Genomic DNA, 20,062 nt, shown 5'->3' with positions numbered 1-20,062 from the left:
AGTGTAATGTGAAATGATATTAATAAAGCAAACTATCTTGCTAAAGCCATATATAAAACTTTTAAAACATTCTATTTAGGAACAACTGTGACTATGTGTAAGATTTTCTGTCATTTCTCTATCACTGTTTTATTACTGAAAAATTTGCATTAACAACACGACCTTTTCGAGAGACACTGTCACGTTAAAGGTTACAGCTGAGGCCTAGCTTTTCAAGAATAGGTGTTTAAAATTAGGTGTCTGAGTCCAAATTTAGGCATGTAGACTCCAATTTAGCACTCCATCCCTAGCCAGCAAAACATTTAAGCACTTGCCTTCAATGGAACTTAAATATGTGCTTAGGTAATTTGCTGATTCAGGACTTAAGCACATGTTTAAATGGCTTATTGAATTGCAGGTTTAAAGATATGGTCTGATCTTAACGTACTGAGCACCAGTCGCTCTAAGTGAAGTCAGTGGGAACTGCTGGGTGCTCAGCATTTTTGAAAATGTGGCCACTTATTTAAGTGCCTAAATATGACCAAAGGAGCTTAACGCTCAGTACTTAGTCTAGGACTCTGGGTGGAGCCTAGGCAATAGACGAGATGCTTTCTTATTACATGAGATCCTGATTTTATAACCTTAATAATATCAAATGATGGAATGGGAAAAAAGAAATACTTTAGTTTATTGCAAATTTAATAGAGTGCTTTTTGCAAGCATTAAAGTGCTTTGCAAAAGTCATGACATGAATAAACAAATTAAATTAAATAGCACAGTAACTAGAGAAATATTGGGCTAAATTCATTCTTGGTACAACTCCACTGACATTGATTAATTACATCAAGGATGGATTTGGCCTGCTAAGTTTTAGGCATTAACATGAACTGGAACAATGCATCACTGTCAATCCCACACAGTGAAAAATTTCATTCCAAGAGCAATGTGAGCAAAAAGCTCAATATTTAGGATCTGTAAGTGGTTAAAATGTTGCTACTAAATAGAAACCCCAGCATTATGGTTTATTATTATGTTTATTTCAGCAATGACCAACTGCTTGGGTCTGTACAAATGTAGAGTAGAAGAAAGTCCCTGTGCCAAAGAACTGTAAGGTCAAATAGACAAGACAGGCAAAAGGTAGAGGGAAAGGACTAGCACATATAAGCAGAGTACAGGTTTTCCAACCTTCATGTCTGTGCCATGGCTTTCTGTTTGGTTAGTGTTTGCTTTTAAACCCTTTGGTTTTGTTAGGAGGGACTTGTGTAGCCAGCCAGCCAGTGGAAGGGACGACAGAGCGGTTTGGGATGAGCAGCCAGTCAGCACTGGGACGAGAGTGACAAAAGCAAAAAGCAGTCTAATGACATCTGTTTGAACTGCTTCTGCAACTGTTGTGCTGGCGTCAGTGTGATGCTGGCAGGCTAGATGCCAGACAGGCTGCAGGCATTAGCTAAGAACTGATAACCTCATAGCTGGAGACCAGACCAGGTCACTTATTATAAGACTAATACCTATTTTGAGCAAAACTATGTATTTAGTGCTTAGGCTCTATGAAATGCCTGTATATTGCTGCATGTATTCATAGATTCATAGATTCTAGGACTGGAAGGGACCTCGAGAGGTCATCGAGTCCAGTCCCCTGCCCGCATGGCAGGACCAAATACTGTCTAGACCATCCCTGATAGGCATTTATCTAACCTACTCTTAAATATCTCCAGAGATGGAGGTTCCACAACCTCCCTAGGCAATTTATTCCAGTATTTAACCACCCTGACAGTTAGGAACTTTTTCCTAATGTCCAACCTAGACCTCCCTTGCTGCAGTTTAAGCCCATTGCTTCTTGTTCTAGCCTCAGAGGCTAAGGTGAACAAGTTTTCTCCCTCCTCCTTATGACACCCTTTTAGATACCTGAAAACTGCTATCATGTCCCCTCTCAGTCGTCTCTTTTCCAAACTAAACAAACCCAATTCTTTCAGCCTTCCTTCATAGGTCATGTTCTCAAGACCTTTAATCATTCTTGTTGCTCTTCTCTGGACCCTTTCCAATTTCTCCACATCTTTCTTGAAATGCGGTGCCCAGAACTGGACACAATACTCCAGCTGAGGCCTAACCAGAGCAGAGTAGAGCGGAAGAATGACTTCTCGTGTCTTGCTCACAACACACTTGTTAATACATCCCAGAATCATGTTTGCTTTTTTTGCAACAGCATCACACTGTTGACTCATATTTAGCTTGTGGTCCACTATAACCCCTAGATCCCTTTCTGCCGTACTCCTTCCTAGACAGTCTCTTCCCATTCTGTATGTGTGAAACTGATTTTTCCTTCCTAAGTGGAGCACTTTGCATTTGTCTTTGTTAAACTTCATCCTGTTTAACTCAGACCATTTCTCCAATTTGTCCAGATCATTTTGAATTATGACCCTGTCCTCTAAAGCAGTTGCAATCCCTCCCAGTTTGGTATCATCCGCAAACTTAATAATCGTACTTTCTATGCCAATATCTAAGTCGTTAATGAAGATATTGAACAGAGCCGGTCCCAAAACAGACCCCTGCGGAACCCCACTCGTTATGCCTTTCCAGCAGGATTGGGAACCATTAATAACCAACTCTCTGAGTACGGTTATCCAGCCAGTTATGCACCCAATTATTAATCTCACTTATAATATCTATATCCCATGTTATAAGGTATTATTTAAGTCAGTGTTTCCCAAACTTGGGACGCCGCTTGTGTAGGGAAAGCCCCTGGTGGGCCGGGCTGGTTTGTTTACTTGCCCCGTCTGCAGGTCCGGCCGATCGCGGGCCGAGGGATGTACTGGCCGCCGCTTCCCGCAGCTCCCATTGGCCTGGAGCAGCGAACCGTGGCCAGTGGGAGCCGCGATCGGCCGAACCTGCGGACATGGCAGGTAAACAAACCGGCCCAGCCCGCCAGGGGCTTTCCCTAAACAAGCGGCGTCCTAAATTTGGGAAACACTGATTTAAGTGTTTGCTCTGAAACCGTAAACCCCCATAGTCTGGAGAGAAATATTACCAAGTGTGAAATACTAGTTTGCCACAGGAGATGTTATCTCCTGCCCAACAACAGAAGGCCCATAGACACCAGACAAACCATTGCAGAACATCAGAATAAAAAAGATTTGGTTGATTGCATCCCCCCACCCCCACTCCACCCATGAAGAAGAGAGTTGCAGATGAATTCATCCCATCATCTTGAACTCTGGGGGAGGTGATAAAGATCCCTGACAAACAGAAACTGCATCTTTTTGGCTGTTTGAACACTGGAGGGCCAGAGACTCTAAGCTGAAGCCAGTGATCTCCAGGGGCTGCTTCCTGGGGCTGCCCTGAAAGACACTTTAAATTGACAGATCACTACAATTATGTCACTCTTAGGATTTAGATGGTAACAATTTTTGTGTACGTTTGCTGGCTTTAGCCTGTAAATAAATCTTTTATACCTTTTTCCTAGTTAATAAACCTTTAGAAAGTTTATTACAGGATTGACTACAGGCATTGTCTTTGGTGTAGGATCTAGAGTACCAGTTGATTTGGGGTAAGTGACTGGTCTCTTGGTACTGGAAGCAACCTAAATGTGATGTGATTATTGGTACAAATGACCATTTATCACTAAGCCCAGGTGGCAAGATAAACTGGTGCATGTAAGGTGCATGCCTGTAATGCCATGGTAAGATTGTTACAGTTCACATTTGCTACTGGCTTGGTGAAATCTAATTAGAGAACACAGCACCAGTTTGGGGTGTCTGCCCTCTTTTTAAAGTCTGCCTGAGGCAGGTACTTGGAGTCGTGAACCATGACACACAGCATGACAGAGGGCATGGTGTCTGTCCTTGTGCCCACAAAAACAGTTTCCTTCCCTGTACAGTTCTGGGTCCAGGGGACACTGAGGAGTAGGCATAGCCCCAGCAGAGATCCATACTTCCTCCCTCTCAGTGCAGTAGTTCTTACTTAGAATCTCCTTTCATTTCAACAGATAAAGCAGCTGCAGAAGCAGTTTAAGTTGGTTCACTACTAAAACTGTGTTATTTAGTTAAGATGGCAGTCTGGAGCGAAGGGCCTTAAATACCTGAGTCAGCATCTTAAATTGGATGCTTTGGAAGCAGGAAGCATTTAAGTTAGTCAGAGTCACATGCAGACAGAAGATCAAATGAATGGCAGGATTTGGAACGAGTTGTAATTTGGACAGGGTAGGAGCTGACAGACCTGAAATATGCTCTATGAGCAGAATTGTTTTTAAAGTGAATTTAGTGCTCCTGAAACCTCTCAGACAGACAGTCCTCTTTTTATCTACAGACTACCTCCAGCATTGTATTGGCAACCATCCCCATGCACCTCAGTTCTCTTCTGAAGGAGAGGGTGACTAAAATCTCAAGCTAGCATCATGCAGTGGGGGCTCACTAGAAGAGCCACTGAGAAGGCCATTCTGCCTGGTGCTTTATTACTAATCATCCTTGTAGGTTCCTGGCAGAGCAGCACAGCATGGGGTTTTCCTGGTCACCGACTACTCACTAATATACCATCCATGAGGGCTCAGTGTAACTGCAGCCAATAAACTCATTTCTCTCCCCTTCACCTGCACCCCTTTTCTGTGCATTCATGCTGAAAGTATAGTTTGCCAGGTCACCATGCTGGGTATGCACTTTGCTTTTCAGTAGGCTTTGTACTGAACTTTGCGATTGTTACCTGTGTGTTACCTGAGCCAATGTGAATGGCTCAGCAGGTGTACATCTTCCATTTGCAAAGGGGGCTTGAGCCCCAAATCTCTTTCTTGTTGACACTTTGGCCAATCTACTGAGATAACGATGCTAATGAGTGCCAGTTGTAGTGGTGTGTTCCATGATTCAGAGGCTTGTTATTCATTAGACAGTAGATGGAGGCCATCAGCCAATATTAATATCAACCCCTTTTACCAGATTGAGCTAGATTCAAATGGGTGACCTAGAAGTGAAAGGCTGTACCCCATTACAACTGCTCAACAGTCAGTACCTCTTCCTTAAGTGATTTCTAAACTGAAAGTTTAGATCTGCTGATCTTTCAAAGTGACTCTTAGTTACATCAGGTGAAAAAATCTGAGAGCAATTTTTCACCTAGTAGATTTCTTTTGTAAACCCACTGTTTTGGCCCCCTGCTCAAAACAAAGAACAATAGCCCAGATGCAAGTTGTACTACTGTTTGAAATCCGCTATGAACATTCATAGAGAGTAAAAGGAAACCCAGTGCGTGTCCAGCTAGAAAATAGGCATTAATTCATTTGTGATAAATAAGAGAAACAGAAATGGATTTGAAACATTCGTTTCCCTTTATTTGCTCAGTGAGGCTGATGTGTACAGCACATTAAAAAAAAAATCACAGGAATTTTCATACAATGAATTAAACCACAACAGTACATGTAGAATTGGCAGGTGGAAAATAGCCCAACTAGGGCTAAACTAATAGTTCATTTTCCCTATTCAGCATAGTCCAACCAATAGCTTTACACTTTCACCTACTGTACACATTTTACAGTAGCTCCATCAGATCAGTGGTTCACATTATTGAAAATGTCTGTCATATAGGTACAAATTTAGAATCATCACATTATATTACATGGCTATTCTAGGTCATTTATAGATCAGATCTTATACTACAGTGATTGAAGTTCTCATTACAGCCATCAAAAAGGACACATAATCATTACCTACTGTAAGCTTACATCTAAAGAGATGAAAAGAAGGCTTTCTTTTTTCAGCTGACCCAACTATTATACCCTAGTAGCACAAACTTTTCTCTCCATGCTGTTATCGGCAATGGCAACCCAACTGTTGTTCAGAGTTGTTTAACACAGATTGAGAATTCCCCCCCCCCCCCAATTTTAGGCTCCTTCTGTTTGGATTCAGATCAATTTGTGTTATGTAGGAATTACTTTGTTACATCTCTAGAAAAGACCATAGTTCCTAAGTACCAGTTCTGTTACCAGTATTGCAGATGTGGTACTTACCACAGCATGGAAGCAACGGTACAATCTTCATCTAAAAGACATACAGATCTATACTGCAGTTTGCCTCTAGTGATGATGTGATACATGTGCTAATTTGAAATGTTCTCTTAAAAAAATCCCTAACTTTACATTTTGATGGGCTAACCACAGTGTCTACAAAAGATACAAATAGCTTTATTCAGATTATTCAGAGATCCTACTTCTACGTTAATTTCATATGCAATCTGTAAGTCCACAGTGGAAAGCCATCTTCAAGAGAAGAATATTTGTCAGGCCAGTGAAAAAAAAAATGGAACTGTGGCATAATGTCTGTTTGGGGGGGGGAGGGGGAAGCACACAATTTGTTCATCTCAGCAATCCAGGGCAAAAGAGAACATATTTAAAATTTAATCACAGAAATTTAAAGGCAAAATAGGTAATGCATCTGGTCCTTGAACACATAATATGATATACTAAATATTGATTTCTAAAAAATAATTTATTGCTTTTAATAGTCTTTTCTTTACAACAGAAGATACTCAAAATCCAGAAAGGAAAACTGTAAACTTTAGTTTGGCATTCACACAAAGTTAAAATACCTGCATTTTAACCTACAGAGCAACGACAAGAATTATGCAGATTAAAGGATGTTACAATTGTAACACTGAACCTGTGAAAAAGTTCTCTTTTTTTATTGCTATCTATCTACTTAGAAATAAGAAGCCAAAAAATCAAGCAAGCATCCAACAAGACAGACAGTGGAATCTCTCAGAACACAATATGCTGGTGATAAAATGAATGCAGCTATCAAAATCAGCTGCATTGGCTTGGGGGTGAAATCGGTTTTCTAAGAGTCGGGGTGAGAAGGGAGATTAAATAGGTAGGTGTGCCATATCTTTAAAAGAAGTCATGAATGCCAAACAGTAATAGAATACCAATCTATAAATTTACAAGCGGACTCCAAACTTTACTGATTCAGTCTAGAAGCTCCAAGTTCAGATGAAATCCTGATATTCAGAATGGTAGTTTTTTTCCCTGAAGTTTCTATTTAATTTAGCAGAAGCAATTTCATCAACAATGTCATGGGCACATCTGAGGCCATGCTAGTGCATAGTAAAAAAACACTGCTCCTGCAAAAGTTGAATTTTCCAAATGAAGCACTTACTCCAACCTGACAAGTGTCATGCATCCTAGGTACAAAATTTCCACTGGCCTTTTTATTATTTTAGTCGTCTCATAATTTATAATAAATATGTTAATTGCAACTGATAAATATGTCTCTTTAGTAAACAAAGGAATGAAGGATCAGTATTTATACAGGATGCATAACTGTAAAAAATATAGATAAATACCATCAAGCTCTGCCAATGAAAAGATTACTGGCTTCAAGAACAGTGCTTAGACATACATAATTATTGTAAAAATCATACCGTGCTTAGTACCTCAGCATTTTTTTATCAAATTAAAATCACAAAAATTAAAACAAAACAGCATTTTAAAAAGATTTTTGACTTCTAGTTCCAAAACTACTGTTGATACATAAAATAAAAACATTTCTTAATGATTACCCATTTAAGAGATTTTACATAAAATTATGACATCTCCTAGAAAATTTTAGATGAGAAAATTTCATTCCCCTAACAAATTCAGTGTATAAAACTGCAAAAGAAAAACAAACAATGAGAAAAATGTGGAAAATATTGCAGAAGTGGTTAATACCTTTTGGGCTTGGATAGTTCTTGACAAAATTCTTAGATAAGGTCACCAAAGAAGGGATGAATGTGTGTAAAGCATTGATATTTTTGCACTCAACACACACACACACACACACACACACACACGCACACTTTTCTCTTTTTTTGTTACAATCAAATATATATAAGCATAAGTTCAGCTTTCTAAATATGTTAGTGTACAATAATTGTTTCACCTCATATAATTACATTTGAATATTCTTGATTAAGAAAAATTTAGCAGTTTTTGAAAAGAAGGCTGCATTTACAGTGCATAGCTGTAACCAAAAAAGAACATAGTCATACAGTATGTACACAAAATAAAAATACTCCCATTTCACATCTGTAAATACTCAACTACATTAGAGAATGTAGCAAATAAGCTATCTGTACACATCACTCCCCCAGATCGTTATACCCAACTCTCGTTAGTAATACAACACCATGTCCGATCATCAGAATAAAATTGCTGAACAAGCTGCACATTTAACCATTAACAAGGCTTTGAAAATTTCATTGTGGAAGATCAACGGTTTAGACTTTTACATGGGTGTCAGAATTAAAAGATGAAACTTCAAAATGTTAGGCAAGATTTAGCCTTTCATTTTCTCCTCCATCAGAAAAACAAAATAAAAGAACAGTCAGCTTCTAGGACCTGTGGTTTCTTCTGGATTGTCATATTATCAGTGTGTTGTGGGAAGAAGCGCCTTTTTAAAGAAATGCAGTGTCTGATTCCCAGACATCAGCAGCTGTAGTTCTCAATTTGATTTTTGTTTTGTTAAAATGTGATATGTACACATTTTGAAGTTCTACATTTTAAGTGTAACTCTGTGGAACTGCTGCCATTTCAAGGGGTTTGCACTTGCACTCTCTATGAACATCAGAACCCCCCACCGCCAATCACCCCAGGAAAGTAAAGCTGACACCCATGGATATACATTTGCTTCTTGGATATCCATTTTGCCTCTTCACTCTTCGAGCAGCTGTGTTCATGTAAACCATGTTTTTGTACAGAGAGTGTAAAGTAGGAGAAATTCCTAAGTATGACTTCTAAATTGTCCATTATTGAAGGACATGATGTCCGTGAGGTATTCGCCATCCCTCCATTATCCTCAGCTGTGATGCATGTTACCTACGCAGGCTTCGCTGTGCCTCTTTAAGTAAACTATCAAAATCCATGGAGTCATATTTGCTCTTAGTGGAAGCAGGATCAAAATCATCTGAGTTTGAGTCTGAAACCAAGAGATGCAGAGGTGAGCTAAGAGGTCTCGCAAATGTCATTGACACTTCTCTCCCCCTCCCCACACAATAATGCCTCCTAAGGCTTGCAGTTTGTTCTTCATACCAGTTTGAATCACTAGCATTATGGAAACAACAAGGCATCAGTGAGCGAATTCACATGTCCCTGTAATATGACAGGGTGCTAGAATCAAGACTTTGGGTAGTGGAGAAGTTTTGTGTAAGAAAGGGGCTTTCTAATAAAATCATAGCTTGAAGAAAGGCAGGTTAAAATCATGGATAAAGGGCTCTGCAGAGAGGCAGTGGATAGAACAATGAACTGGGAACCAGGAGCTCCGGGTTCTATTTCTGACTTGGCAACTGTCCTGCTGGGTGACAAGTCACTTCACCTTCCTGTATTTTTTTCTCTCCCACACTTTGTTTATTTTGTCTATTTAGACTGTCAGCTCTTTAGGGCAGGGACTATGGCTTTGTACAGAACATAAGAATGGCCTTACTGGGTCAGACCAAAGGTCCATCTAGCCCAGTATCCTGTCTCCCAACAGTGGCCAATGCCAGGTGCTGCAAAGGGAATGAACGTAACAGGGAAATTATTGAGTAATCCATCTGTCATCCATTCCCAGCATCTGGCACTAGAGACCTGCAGTTAGGATCTCTAGATGCTACTGTAATACAAATGATAAATAATAATGTGGTTCCCAAACTGATTTGATTGGGCCCCCCTTCTTTGGGTCTGTAGTCATTTATGGTCTTCCCCCCAAGTACATATACTAACACCCAGCTCTGAAGGCAGAGTGGAGAGCAGCGACTGCTGGCCGGGCACCCAGCTCTGAAGGCAGCGTTGTGCCAGCAGCAGTGCAGAAGTAACAGTGGCAATGTGAAAAGTGACATTTGTCAATCACTTTTCACAGCAAACTTAGTGCGGAAGGAAAGCCTGAGGCCTGTCGCCCCCAGGTGAGGGATTGAGTGGGGAGGAAAGGAGAGCCTGAGCCCAGGTAACAGGACTCTTGCTGTCAGCCCCAGGTTGGCGGGGCCCCCGCTGTCCCTTTTATCCCTGCCTCCTGGGTGTGCCCGGACCTTCTGCATGAGCCACCCAGGGCTGACAGCCAGAGCTCTTCAAAAAAAAAAAAAAAAAAGTACACAGCTCGCACATATCTTGATACATTCCCATGCCTCTCTTCGGAGGCCTGCCCCATAGGTTGAGAACTGCTGGTCTATACTATTATGTTCATCATTTTTCCAAGACTATGATACATTTTAGACAACATATGCCTTGTGAGGGATCATTTGAAATGTCATAATCTGCTGAACATTATTGTCTTGGTAAAATATGTGTATCAACATTATATGAGAAGTTATAAGATTCTACTATGTATCCTTGCTGTAACATGCTCCAAGTTTTTAAAAAAGCAGGCCCAAACCAGTTTTTCAGAGACAAAGACACACTGACACCACACTCAGGTGTTAAAAAACTATCATCTGCTTAAGCAGCCATTCTCCAGCAACGGGAAGATGTAAAAAAGAAATTTACATTTCATCCTAGGGACAGTTCATACCTCTCTCCTCCTTCATCTCTGCTCATGACATCAACAGGTCTCAAAGAACTGAACTAAGGGGGAAGGGTCCCAGGCTGAAAGGAGACCCACCCAGCATATGGTGAGGCAAAACCATTTGCTTTTAAGTTCTCTTAGTTTAAATTAAGTACTAGCTTGCGATTTACACTTTTATTTTCTTTTGTAACCAATCCTGAGTTTTATGTATCATCCCTTATAATCACTTAAAATCTGTTTTGATGTAGTTAATAAATGTATTTTCTTGTTTTATCTTAACAAGTGTGTTTGGATGAAAGTGTATGGGAAACTCCATTTGGGATAACAAGGATGGTGCATTATAATTTTCCTTTGATGAAATGACAGACTTCCTAGGAGCTTGTACTATTCAGAAGGGAACTGAACAGTAGAAGCAGCACATTTCTGGGGGAACGAGGCTGGGACTAAGAATTTGCGGGTGTCGCCCTGTATGTAATTCATGAGTGACTGCTCAGAGTGTTCATGTATTTAGCTGGGAGTGTATTTGCATGCTGAAGGCTGTGTGAGCAGGCCAGGAGTGGATGTTCTGACAGCAAAACAGTGTAAAAGGCACCCCAGGCTAGAGAGTTAAGGAGACACAGCTGTTCAACAGTCCAGATTACAATGATTAAACAAATATTAAGTTTGTGTTTTGGAAGTAACCTACCCACTGTGCCCAAGATTGTACAATCACTCAAACATGTAACTCTAATCATGTGAATTCAGTGAGGCCACTCTCTTGTAGGAAAAGTTATGTATTTAATTATATGCATGTAATGCAGAAGTAGGACCATAGTACATTGATGAAGGTTGTGGGCATTTCATTTCAGACACATCACTATTTAATACTGACTATTCCTGGTTCTTGTGTTTGTGCTACACTACATATATGATAGTCATTCTTAACACCTGAGGTTGAATCATGAGATATGTTTGCATTGAATACACAATGCACATTACAAGTTCTTTTGACTTTGAGATTAGGCTTCATCATGGAAATGCCACTTCAAAGGCAGCTCCCAGTATTTTTTTTGATGTTGTTGTTCTTTAGATCAGATGTTCAACCCATTGCTGATTAATTGCCTCTGCCCTTGTATGGACTCATGAAGTTAAAAGTTCACTCCATCATTTCCCTATGTCTGATACACAGTCTGTGAAATTCAGAGAGGGCAATCTGAAGTGGAGAGAGGCATAGGCTGTCAGTAGTACAAAGCAAAGGTGTTCAGCTCAGAAATACTTTGAGGATCCCACTCAATATAGAAAGATCTTGAAGGGCCCACAGCCAATGATGAATAATGTTCAAGAGGGTCCCCGTCAGGAAGCTTATTTTAAGCCCCAGATGTATTGAGATACTAGATACACCCCTGGCTTCATCACTGCAGAAGATATGTCAAACCAAGTCAAGACTTCAATCTGTCTTTGCTGTTTTTATCAGCCAACATTTGAACAAATGACTTGCCACCTTTTATATTTTCATCATCAGTCCCATATCTCTTCAGCAGTCAGCTGCCTTTTCCCAGCTTTACACTATCTATTTAGCAAGTGAAGTGAATTATAGCATATTCATTGTGAACAATGCATATCACTTTTATCATTTACTCTGAGAAGACATCAATTGGTTAGAAAAAAATATATTTGTATTCACTTCTTGCTTCACACAAAGCCAAGGGCAGCGCATACAAGATTTCATTAGCCCTGTGTTACAGGGTTACGCAGCAATTTTAATGATTGTGGTCATTAATTCATAAAAACACAATAACTAATTAATGAAGGTATTGTAATAACATTTCCCTTGGTATTTCAGTCAGAAAAGAATATCTGCTATACCTTAATTCTATTTAGACAGGTACTAGCTAAGGTTTAATATTTAGTGAATAATCCGCATTTTAAAAGGTCATTAAAATAGGATGTATGTATCATGTATCATGAATGTATGCACGATAACATATTTAAAAGCCAATTTTCAGGTGGATCGATATGGCCTCTGCATGTGCACACACAAACACCTGCATGCATGCTGTAAAAATTTAACACCTGCACACACACTTCAAACAGAAGCAGCACTGGATGAGCACGTCCTGCTCTCCTGGCCAAGGCCTGAGTCACAGTCTGAACAGGGGAGTAAGCTGAGGTCTTACACCCAGCATGTTCCAATATCAGGAAGGGCTATGACAATTTAGCCTTAAGTGCTTGCAATTAGAGACAATCACAGGAACAGTGAACACCAAGGGAGTGGGTAAATTCTCCATCAATTGGAGTCCTTAAATCAAGATTGGATGTCTTTGTAAAAGAGATGCTCTAGTTCCATTACAAACTTGGGCTCCGTGCAGGAATCATAGGGTGAAATCTATGGCCTGTGTTATGGAAGGGGTCAGAGTGGATGATCAAAATGGTCCTTTCTGGCTTTAAAATCTCTGGGCATGTCTATACTGCAAAACAACACCCATAGCTGGCCTGGTTCAGCTGATTTGGGCTTGTGGGGCTTAGGCTGCGGAGCTATAATACTGCAGTGTAGATGTTTGGGCTTGGGCTGTAGTCTGGGATCCCCAGCTCCAGCACAAGCCCAAATGTCTACACTGCAATTTTATAGCTCCACGAGCCCAAGTTAGCTGACATGGGCCAGCCGTGGGTGTTTTATTGCAGGGTAGACATACCCTATGAGTCTGTAGTCCTTGTCTCCAGCTGGTTCTACATAACTAGCACGTAAACATACGAAAGGGCAAAAATCATGATGAAGTTTATTTTGTTTGGGACTCTACCATTACCTCTATTTATGGATCATATAAATACATCCAGTATCAGCACCAAGAAGTTATTACATTACAGAGAATAATAATGCATGCAGAAAGTTTCCCGAGTACTGTCATTTCGCCAAGGCAATATTTTCACCAATAGGGTCCATTGATTTCCATACCGATATAGATAAATTGCAAATGAATGGTACATAAACTCTATGAAAGCCTGCCACTCAGCCATTAGACAAAGTTGTAGTTTTTAAATTTGTTTTCGCCAAATAAGCAGAAACCATTTGCCTTTAAAAAACCAGCAACACTTAAATACAATAGCTATGAACAAAACAAAACCCTGGATAGCCCTGGATTATGTGTTTTATTTTGATCTCTATATCAAGTACTCACATTTCATGTACAGCAAAATACTTACCTAGGTCTGCATAGTTAGACTTGCAAAATTGCTTGCGTCCACAAAAGTACAACTCAAAGTCAGGTTCATTTGACCTGCGTAAAGTGTATCCATTTTCGAGAGCAGCAAACGCATCACAAGTATAGCGGTAGGTGATGAAACCATAGCTGTCTCTGTAATTGAAAAATACAATTGAGAAGAAAAGTTAAAAAGCGTTAATGCACATCAACATAACCCTTTCCTGAAAGCAGGAACATACTGGTGCTACTGTAGTGCAAATGCCAAAGCTACTGCATCCATTTATCAGCATGATTGTCCTGTCATGCAGCTAAATACTTATTTCTGGGACAGGAAATCTCAACTAGCAACATTAATAAATAAGGATGAAAGAAAATAAATAAGGTTTTGAACTCAGCATGTCATCTGTCACAGCACTTACATTGGTAACGCCCCTACCAGTGATCTTACTGTCATACTTTTTTTTTTATATAGGGCCGTTTTTAAACAGGAAATAGCCTTGAAAGTTCTTACCCATCATCCCGCAGATGTACTGTACACTCCTCAATTTCACCAAAAACTTCAAACCGGTCCCTCAGTTCTGTTCGGGTGGTATCAGCTCTGATTTTACCCACATACATCACACGACGTTCTTCCTGTGGAGACAGGGAAAGGAAGAAGAGGGACTTTTTATGATAGGTGCAGTACAGATGATATATATTTACATATATAGGGGTGAGTTGGGGCTGCATAATGATGGTAGCATAGTTAGAGGTGGAAAAGGCCTACTAGATCCATCCCTCTGCTAACAGCAATATTGTTCTCCGAGTAAGGACATAGTAGATATTTAAATGGTATTATTACATGTGACAGGTAGTGTGGTCCAGGGGATAGTGCCCCAAATTAGGAGTCAGGAGACCTGGGTGCTTCTATTACTGTCTAGGCCACTGTCCATTATGTGACATGGAACATCTCTTTATGCCTCTGCTCCACTCCAGTCCTCTGTCTGTCTGTCCATTTAGACTGTAAGCTCTTTAGGGCAGGGACTGTCTCTTAGTATGTGTCTGAACAACATCAAAGCACAAAGGGGAATCAATCTCAGTAATAAAAATAATAAATAACAATCATGGCAATAATAAAAATACATTCTAGACACGTACACAGCAGACCTAACTAAGGGATAGTCAGCATTGCCACCATAATCTAGTTTTTAGTGATTTATAACCTAAAAATGAAGAAAGACCTGTTCTCAGCCTGAGACTAGAGACAATTTCTAATTACATGAGTGGTTTCTTTGAGGAAGCAAAATAACATATTTCTTATAGTTACAGTTAAATTTTTGGTTTATTAGCAAAAATGTTGAAACATTCTTATTCAATTGTAACAGAGGGTCCTGTGGCACCTTTAAGACTAACAGAAGTATTGGAGCATAAGCTTTCGTGGGCATTCACCCACGAAAGCTTTTGCTCCAATACTTCTGTTAGTCTTAAAGGTGCCACAGGACCCTCTGTTGCTTTTTACAGATTCAGACTAACACGGCTACCCCTCTGATACTTATTCAATTGTGTAATTTTGCAGGCACTAATGCTGACTGGTATGTTGTTCTTTGGTACTTGGAACAAAGGTACCTTTCAAACAGTTCAAACTCCAGCCATAGGTCCATATTATACCCCCCTAAGCTAAAATCCATGACAGAGTGACCAAACCTAGGAAACTCTGGGAGTTTCACTTGATGGATTTTCTGACTAACGCTTCACTCAGGACAGAGGGAATTAGCGAGTTGCAGACGATGACAGGTGGAAAGAGATTGCCAAGTTCCCAGATCCCAAGGTCCAAAGATCCCAAGGTCCAGAGGGCAAAGAAGCACTAGTCCTGCAGCTTCTCCCAAGCAGCACAGTTCTTTGAAGAACTCCTGTAGTGTCTAGGAGCTCTACTCATGGACCAGGACCCCACTGTGCCAGGTGCTGTTCAAACACAAAAAAGATGGTCCCTGCTCTACAGAGCTTACAATCTAAGTCTAAGACAAGATATAAAAGATGGTTATAGATAGACAGATGGGAAACAGTATTAGTCCAGCAAGATAGGTCATGGTCGCTCCACATCAGTAGCCTAACCATTGTCAAGTTTTTGGCTTTTCCTACCCACATGTATGTCCAATATCCTGTCTCAGAGCCAATTCTCTGCTACAGATTGGCCCAGTTCTACTGTTAATGGGACACCACCAATTTACACTAGTAGAGAATTTGACAGCAACACAGCACAAAGAAATTAATGCAACTAAGAGAAGCATTAACTTGACCATAGATAACCATGGGATTACAAGGGGGACATTCTATGAACAGCAGCTGCTTCTTGGTCCTATACTCAACCTCTAACTCCAGGATGTCCAACCCAGATCCATGGTCATGCAGAAGGTGGAGAAGTGAACAGAGGGTTTTCTGTTAACTACAAGGGATTTGAGAAGCGTGCAGCAGAGGTCAATACCCCAACCTCCTTCCTCTCCTCTCTGCTTGCATTCAGTATGATTGGGCATGAGGAAGCACAGACACCCCACCCCCAACCCACAGACTTTAAAAACAGTAAAGACTGCATATGCACAATAATTACTTTCCAGACTGTCTTACCAAATAGAGGATGTAACCGCACTGAAACACTTGATAAGAAACAATTCCACTGACACTAGATATTGAACCTAAATGACTGGCCAGATGGAGTATAACATAACATATCAAACTGACTAATGCACGTCATCTGAGATACTACATTTCGACTGAAAAAACATAATGTATCACACACTGATGCTGAGATTGTTATATAACAATGTGATGGAAATAACTGTTGCACACACTTCTGTGAGACTGAGTAAGGATGTGTGTGCAGGGTTTTTTTTTTTTTTTTTTTTTTCCCTTTTATCTTTAAGATAATTGTAAAAAACCAAAACTGAACAATTAAAAAAAATCTTGCTAATGTATCATTAAGGGAATAAGTTAAAACTACAAAATTAAGGAAATTCAAATGTAAAGCTGAAATGTACCATATGCCCTTCAATATGTAGGCACAACAAGATGTTCTCATTAACTGTTTGTTTAAAGGGGGTGCCTGGGTGTCTAAGTATTAGAGAGAATAGGGCTCATTTCAGCATTGACATTGGCTTGGCTGGCTTTTGTTGATTTAAATGTGATTATAAGGAGATTATTTGTAATCTCCTCTCATAAAGACATACACCTTTAATAACAGGAGCTACACGAGCATAACAAGATTACAACATACTCCTTTTCTTTTATAAAAAGTAACACGCACAAGTCCGTATGTACACATTAAATATGCCCTTTATTGCACTTGTTATAGGAGATGATGTATGAACTGGGACACTGGAAAATTACAGAGGACAGTTTTTTGTTTCGAATTTAATGTGGGCAGAGAGAAATGTGCAGAAAACTCTGGAAAACACTGTCAAGCTTTTCACCCCAGTCTGCAGATCATTTACCTTGCATCACAAGCTCTGAGTATGGTTCAATGATTTGCCAGGTATATGAAGATATGCCCTGCCAACCATCTCTGGCCCAACATGCCTGGTCCTCCTTTGGATTTAATTTAAGATCGCCTTCCTGCTTTTTATCCTGTCCTCAGAAAAACTAGCTTACTGACCGTGTGGGTAGGAAAACTTGTAGATCTATAAATAAAATGTATGGTTTCAAATTTAAAAAGCTAGTGAGGCCAGCATTCCTAGTGTGACCAAGCTTTCCTTACTGCAGTCAGAGTGAGACCCAGGTTTGCCATCTGCATGTCCAGTTTGGCCAGGACGGCCATCCTATGCTGAGCTTTCTCTTGCCTCCCAAACACTCTCCCCCACAAACTTTCTTCCTTCCGCTTGAACTCTCTCCCTCATTCCCAATTGTCAGCTTTGCAAGGAACAAAGTTTTTCCATGCCAGGCTCTTCTGCCCACTGCCTCCTGGGCTGCTGCTGAGTGACTTCTGGGTGCGGTGTTTACCAAAGGCAGTAGTGCTAGAGGAAGCCATGCTCAGCCATGTCTCTCCCTGCTGCTTCTCTTTCCCCTTCGTGCACTGCTGGTGTGCTTGCAGCAGTGCACTGGGAAAGGCTCATACAATGCTGCTCACCATGTCCTTCCAAGATGGTCCATGTTTGCCCTGGATTAACAAAACACTGGTCCACCCTTTTTAGGGTGTGGCCTGCATGCAGTTCTCTGAAACCCACATAATGCTACATCATCCAGTATATGTAAAGCTGTTTACACAAACTCAGGCAGTACAATGGGAGACCAAAGAGTAAATCTGAACTCTTTTCAACATTTCCTGAGCCTGTCTGAAGGATCTGCTGTTTCCCCAAGAGTGGGTGGAAAGTAGTTACAACCCTATCACTACCCTGCCTCCCATGGTAAGTGATCTGCAAGTCAGTTTTAGCACAAGATAATAAAGGAGCTCATCCTTATAGCTGCAGGCAAAGCCCCCATTTGAAAGTGCAATGGGAATGGTTAGATTGAGAAATTAAAAAGAAAAAAAAAGTTGGGAAAATTTCAACCTTCTTCTAACCCAAGCAGGGTCATGAGGGAGACCTGCTTTGGAAAGTGAATCAGCGAATAAATGCTGCTGTAGGGAAACAAGTGTGGCAAAAAGGAGAGCACGAAGACTTGAAAAGAAAAAGTGTCCTGTGTGGTTTTTGATTTCCATGTTTGCAATGGTCCAACAATGCACTTAGGTGAACTGTAGGACAGTGGGCAAAAAAGAGTGATTGTTGATAGCACTTGTTCTGTGTTTGTACAATGAGGTAGAGCCACTAGGTGCTACTGCAATACAATAATAAATCGTAATTATCAGGAGGAGGGGCAATGGAAAATCATTGAGACAAAAGAAACCGTGAACCTCTCACCACTGGGGATTTAGGCAGTGTTGGGTGTGTTTTAAAGAAGTCAAATATTCATTTATAAAAAGGTCTCTCTCTTGTCTTCATGTTGCAAAGCAATGTATTTGATCTAAAATGATACTTTCCTTTGTACTCTCCCTGTGTCTATAAGTTCTCTGGGGCAAGGGCTCTCCTGAGATTTGTGTCATGTCCATTGTCAGCACTTAAGAAATGAGAAGTAAAGATGTTAGAGTAATTTTCTTGTTTCGTCTTTCAAAGGGGCATTGTGTTATCCCGATTCCTTGCCCGCAGATTGCGCAGGTTGCAAATGAGGGGAGACTGAGAATTCTACAGAAAATCAGCATAGCAGCAGCAGCACAGATTTATAAACGCTAGGTTGCTAATCACATGGTTTAACCTTTTGGTTCTAAGACATCACTTTAGTGGTGCGTCAAGAGCTGCTGAAACATCAAAGGGTTTCAATGCTTCTAGAGTGGTAATGCTCTGAAGGCTTGCTCTGTGTTCCATCACACCTGTAGCTCTACAGCCTTTTCAAGCTTCCTCTGCACTACAGCTAGGCCTCCGGGCCACCACTGCTCTCAAGCCTTTGCCTTTTTGCTATTTCTTCCCCCTCACTGATGACATAAAACTTCTTCCCACTGCATGCTGGGTAGCACACTACAGAGTTGCCACTCTGTTCTTTGGCCAATACAATGTCTCTTCTGTGATGTTCACCCATCTGCTAATTCCTCTCACTACTTAAGCTTTGCTACCCCAGCCGCAGATTCCAGGAATGTAAAGCGTTAATTATCAGTCTGAAATGACAGCTTGAGAATTATTAGGCATGTAGGAATATAGGCTGTGGTGGCAAAAGCCTCTGCATCAGCTCAGAAATTACCTGCAACTGCTCAGAGGAATCAGGTGCATCTGAAACTTCATGGCACGTCACTTGTTTTGGTTTGGATTCTTAGTTCCCTGTATCAACTGTTGCAGGGCACCTCTACATTGCAGCAGGAGCTGATTTTCAGTTTGAGTAACATACTGCTGCTAGTTGTAGCAGTGAGGACATGGCAGTGCAGCCTTCAGCACAGGCTGCACACGTGTGCCTGACCCCCCCGTTCCCCCCAATCCTCCTAAGTTAGATACTTCCATTGGTAGCCTGCACTGAAGCCCATACTGCAGCATCCTCACTGCTATTTTTAATGATATAGCCAGTGCTTAATTGGTAATGAAAGAAGTGCTGGACTCAAGCAATTTTTTTACTTTCATAACTGATGCAGCAAGCCCAGAGGTGCTGGGGCTATGAACTGCCAAGCCTGGCAAGTCCTGGCACAAATTAAGCACTGGATCTAGCTAGAAGACAGCTAGTACAGGTATGTCTATGTGAGCTGCAAATTGCACCCCTGGCTGCAATGTACCCTTAGAGTTGTGTACATGTACCCTTAGAGTTGTGCCTCAAATGTCATGATGAAGGGGTCTTTATTGTGATAATTTAGAAAGCTGCCACTTAGCATTATTAAGTGATTTGGATACATCTTGTTAGCTAAAGAGGGCTTCAACTATTGTTCTATGAATACAC

General features: G+C 40.7%; 1 protein-coding gene across 1 annotated transcript in view; it reads right to left on the bottom strand.

Moving 5' to 3' along the window:
- Window positions 1-5,288: 5,288 nt before the first annotated feature.
- Window positions 5,289-20,062, bottom strand: part of PPARGC1A (PPARG coactivator 1 alpha) — a 71,681-nt gene continuing 56,907 nt past the window's right edge. The window contains exons 11-13 of the mRNA XM_024217131.2: window positions 14,157-14,278; window positions 13,647-13,798; window positions 5,289-8,909 (exon numbers count right to left, since the gene is read on the bottom strand). Coding sequence (XP_024072899.2) covers window positions 8,806-8,909; window positions 13,647-13,798; window positions 14,157-14,278 — 378 coding nt within the window. The 3' untranslated portion in view covers window positions 5,289-8,805. The remainder of the gene's footprint in view (window positions 8,910-13,646; window positions 13,799-14,156; window positions 14,279-20,062) is intronic.

Source organism: Terrapene carolina, unplaced genomic scaffold (assembly GCF_002925995.2).
Source record: "Terrapene carolina triunguis isolate 2854851 unplaced genomic scaffold, T_m_triunguis-2.0 Scaffold66, whole genome shotgun sequence".
NCBI classification, from domain to species: Eukaryota; Metazoa; Chordata; order Testudines; family Emydidae; genus Terrapene; species Terrapene triunguis.
The sequence above is the reverse complement of the archived record's forward strand: the minus strand, read 5'-3'. Positions and strand labels throughout refer to the sequence as shown.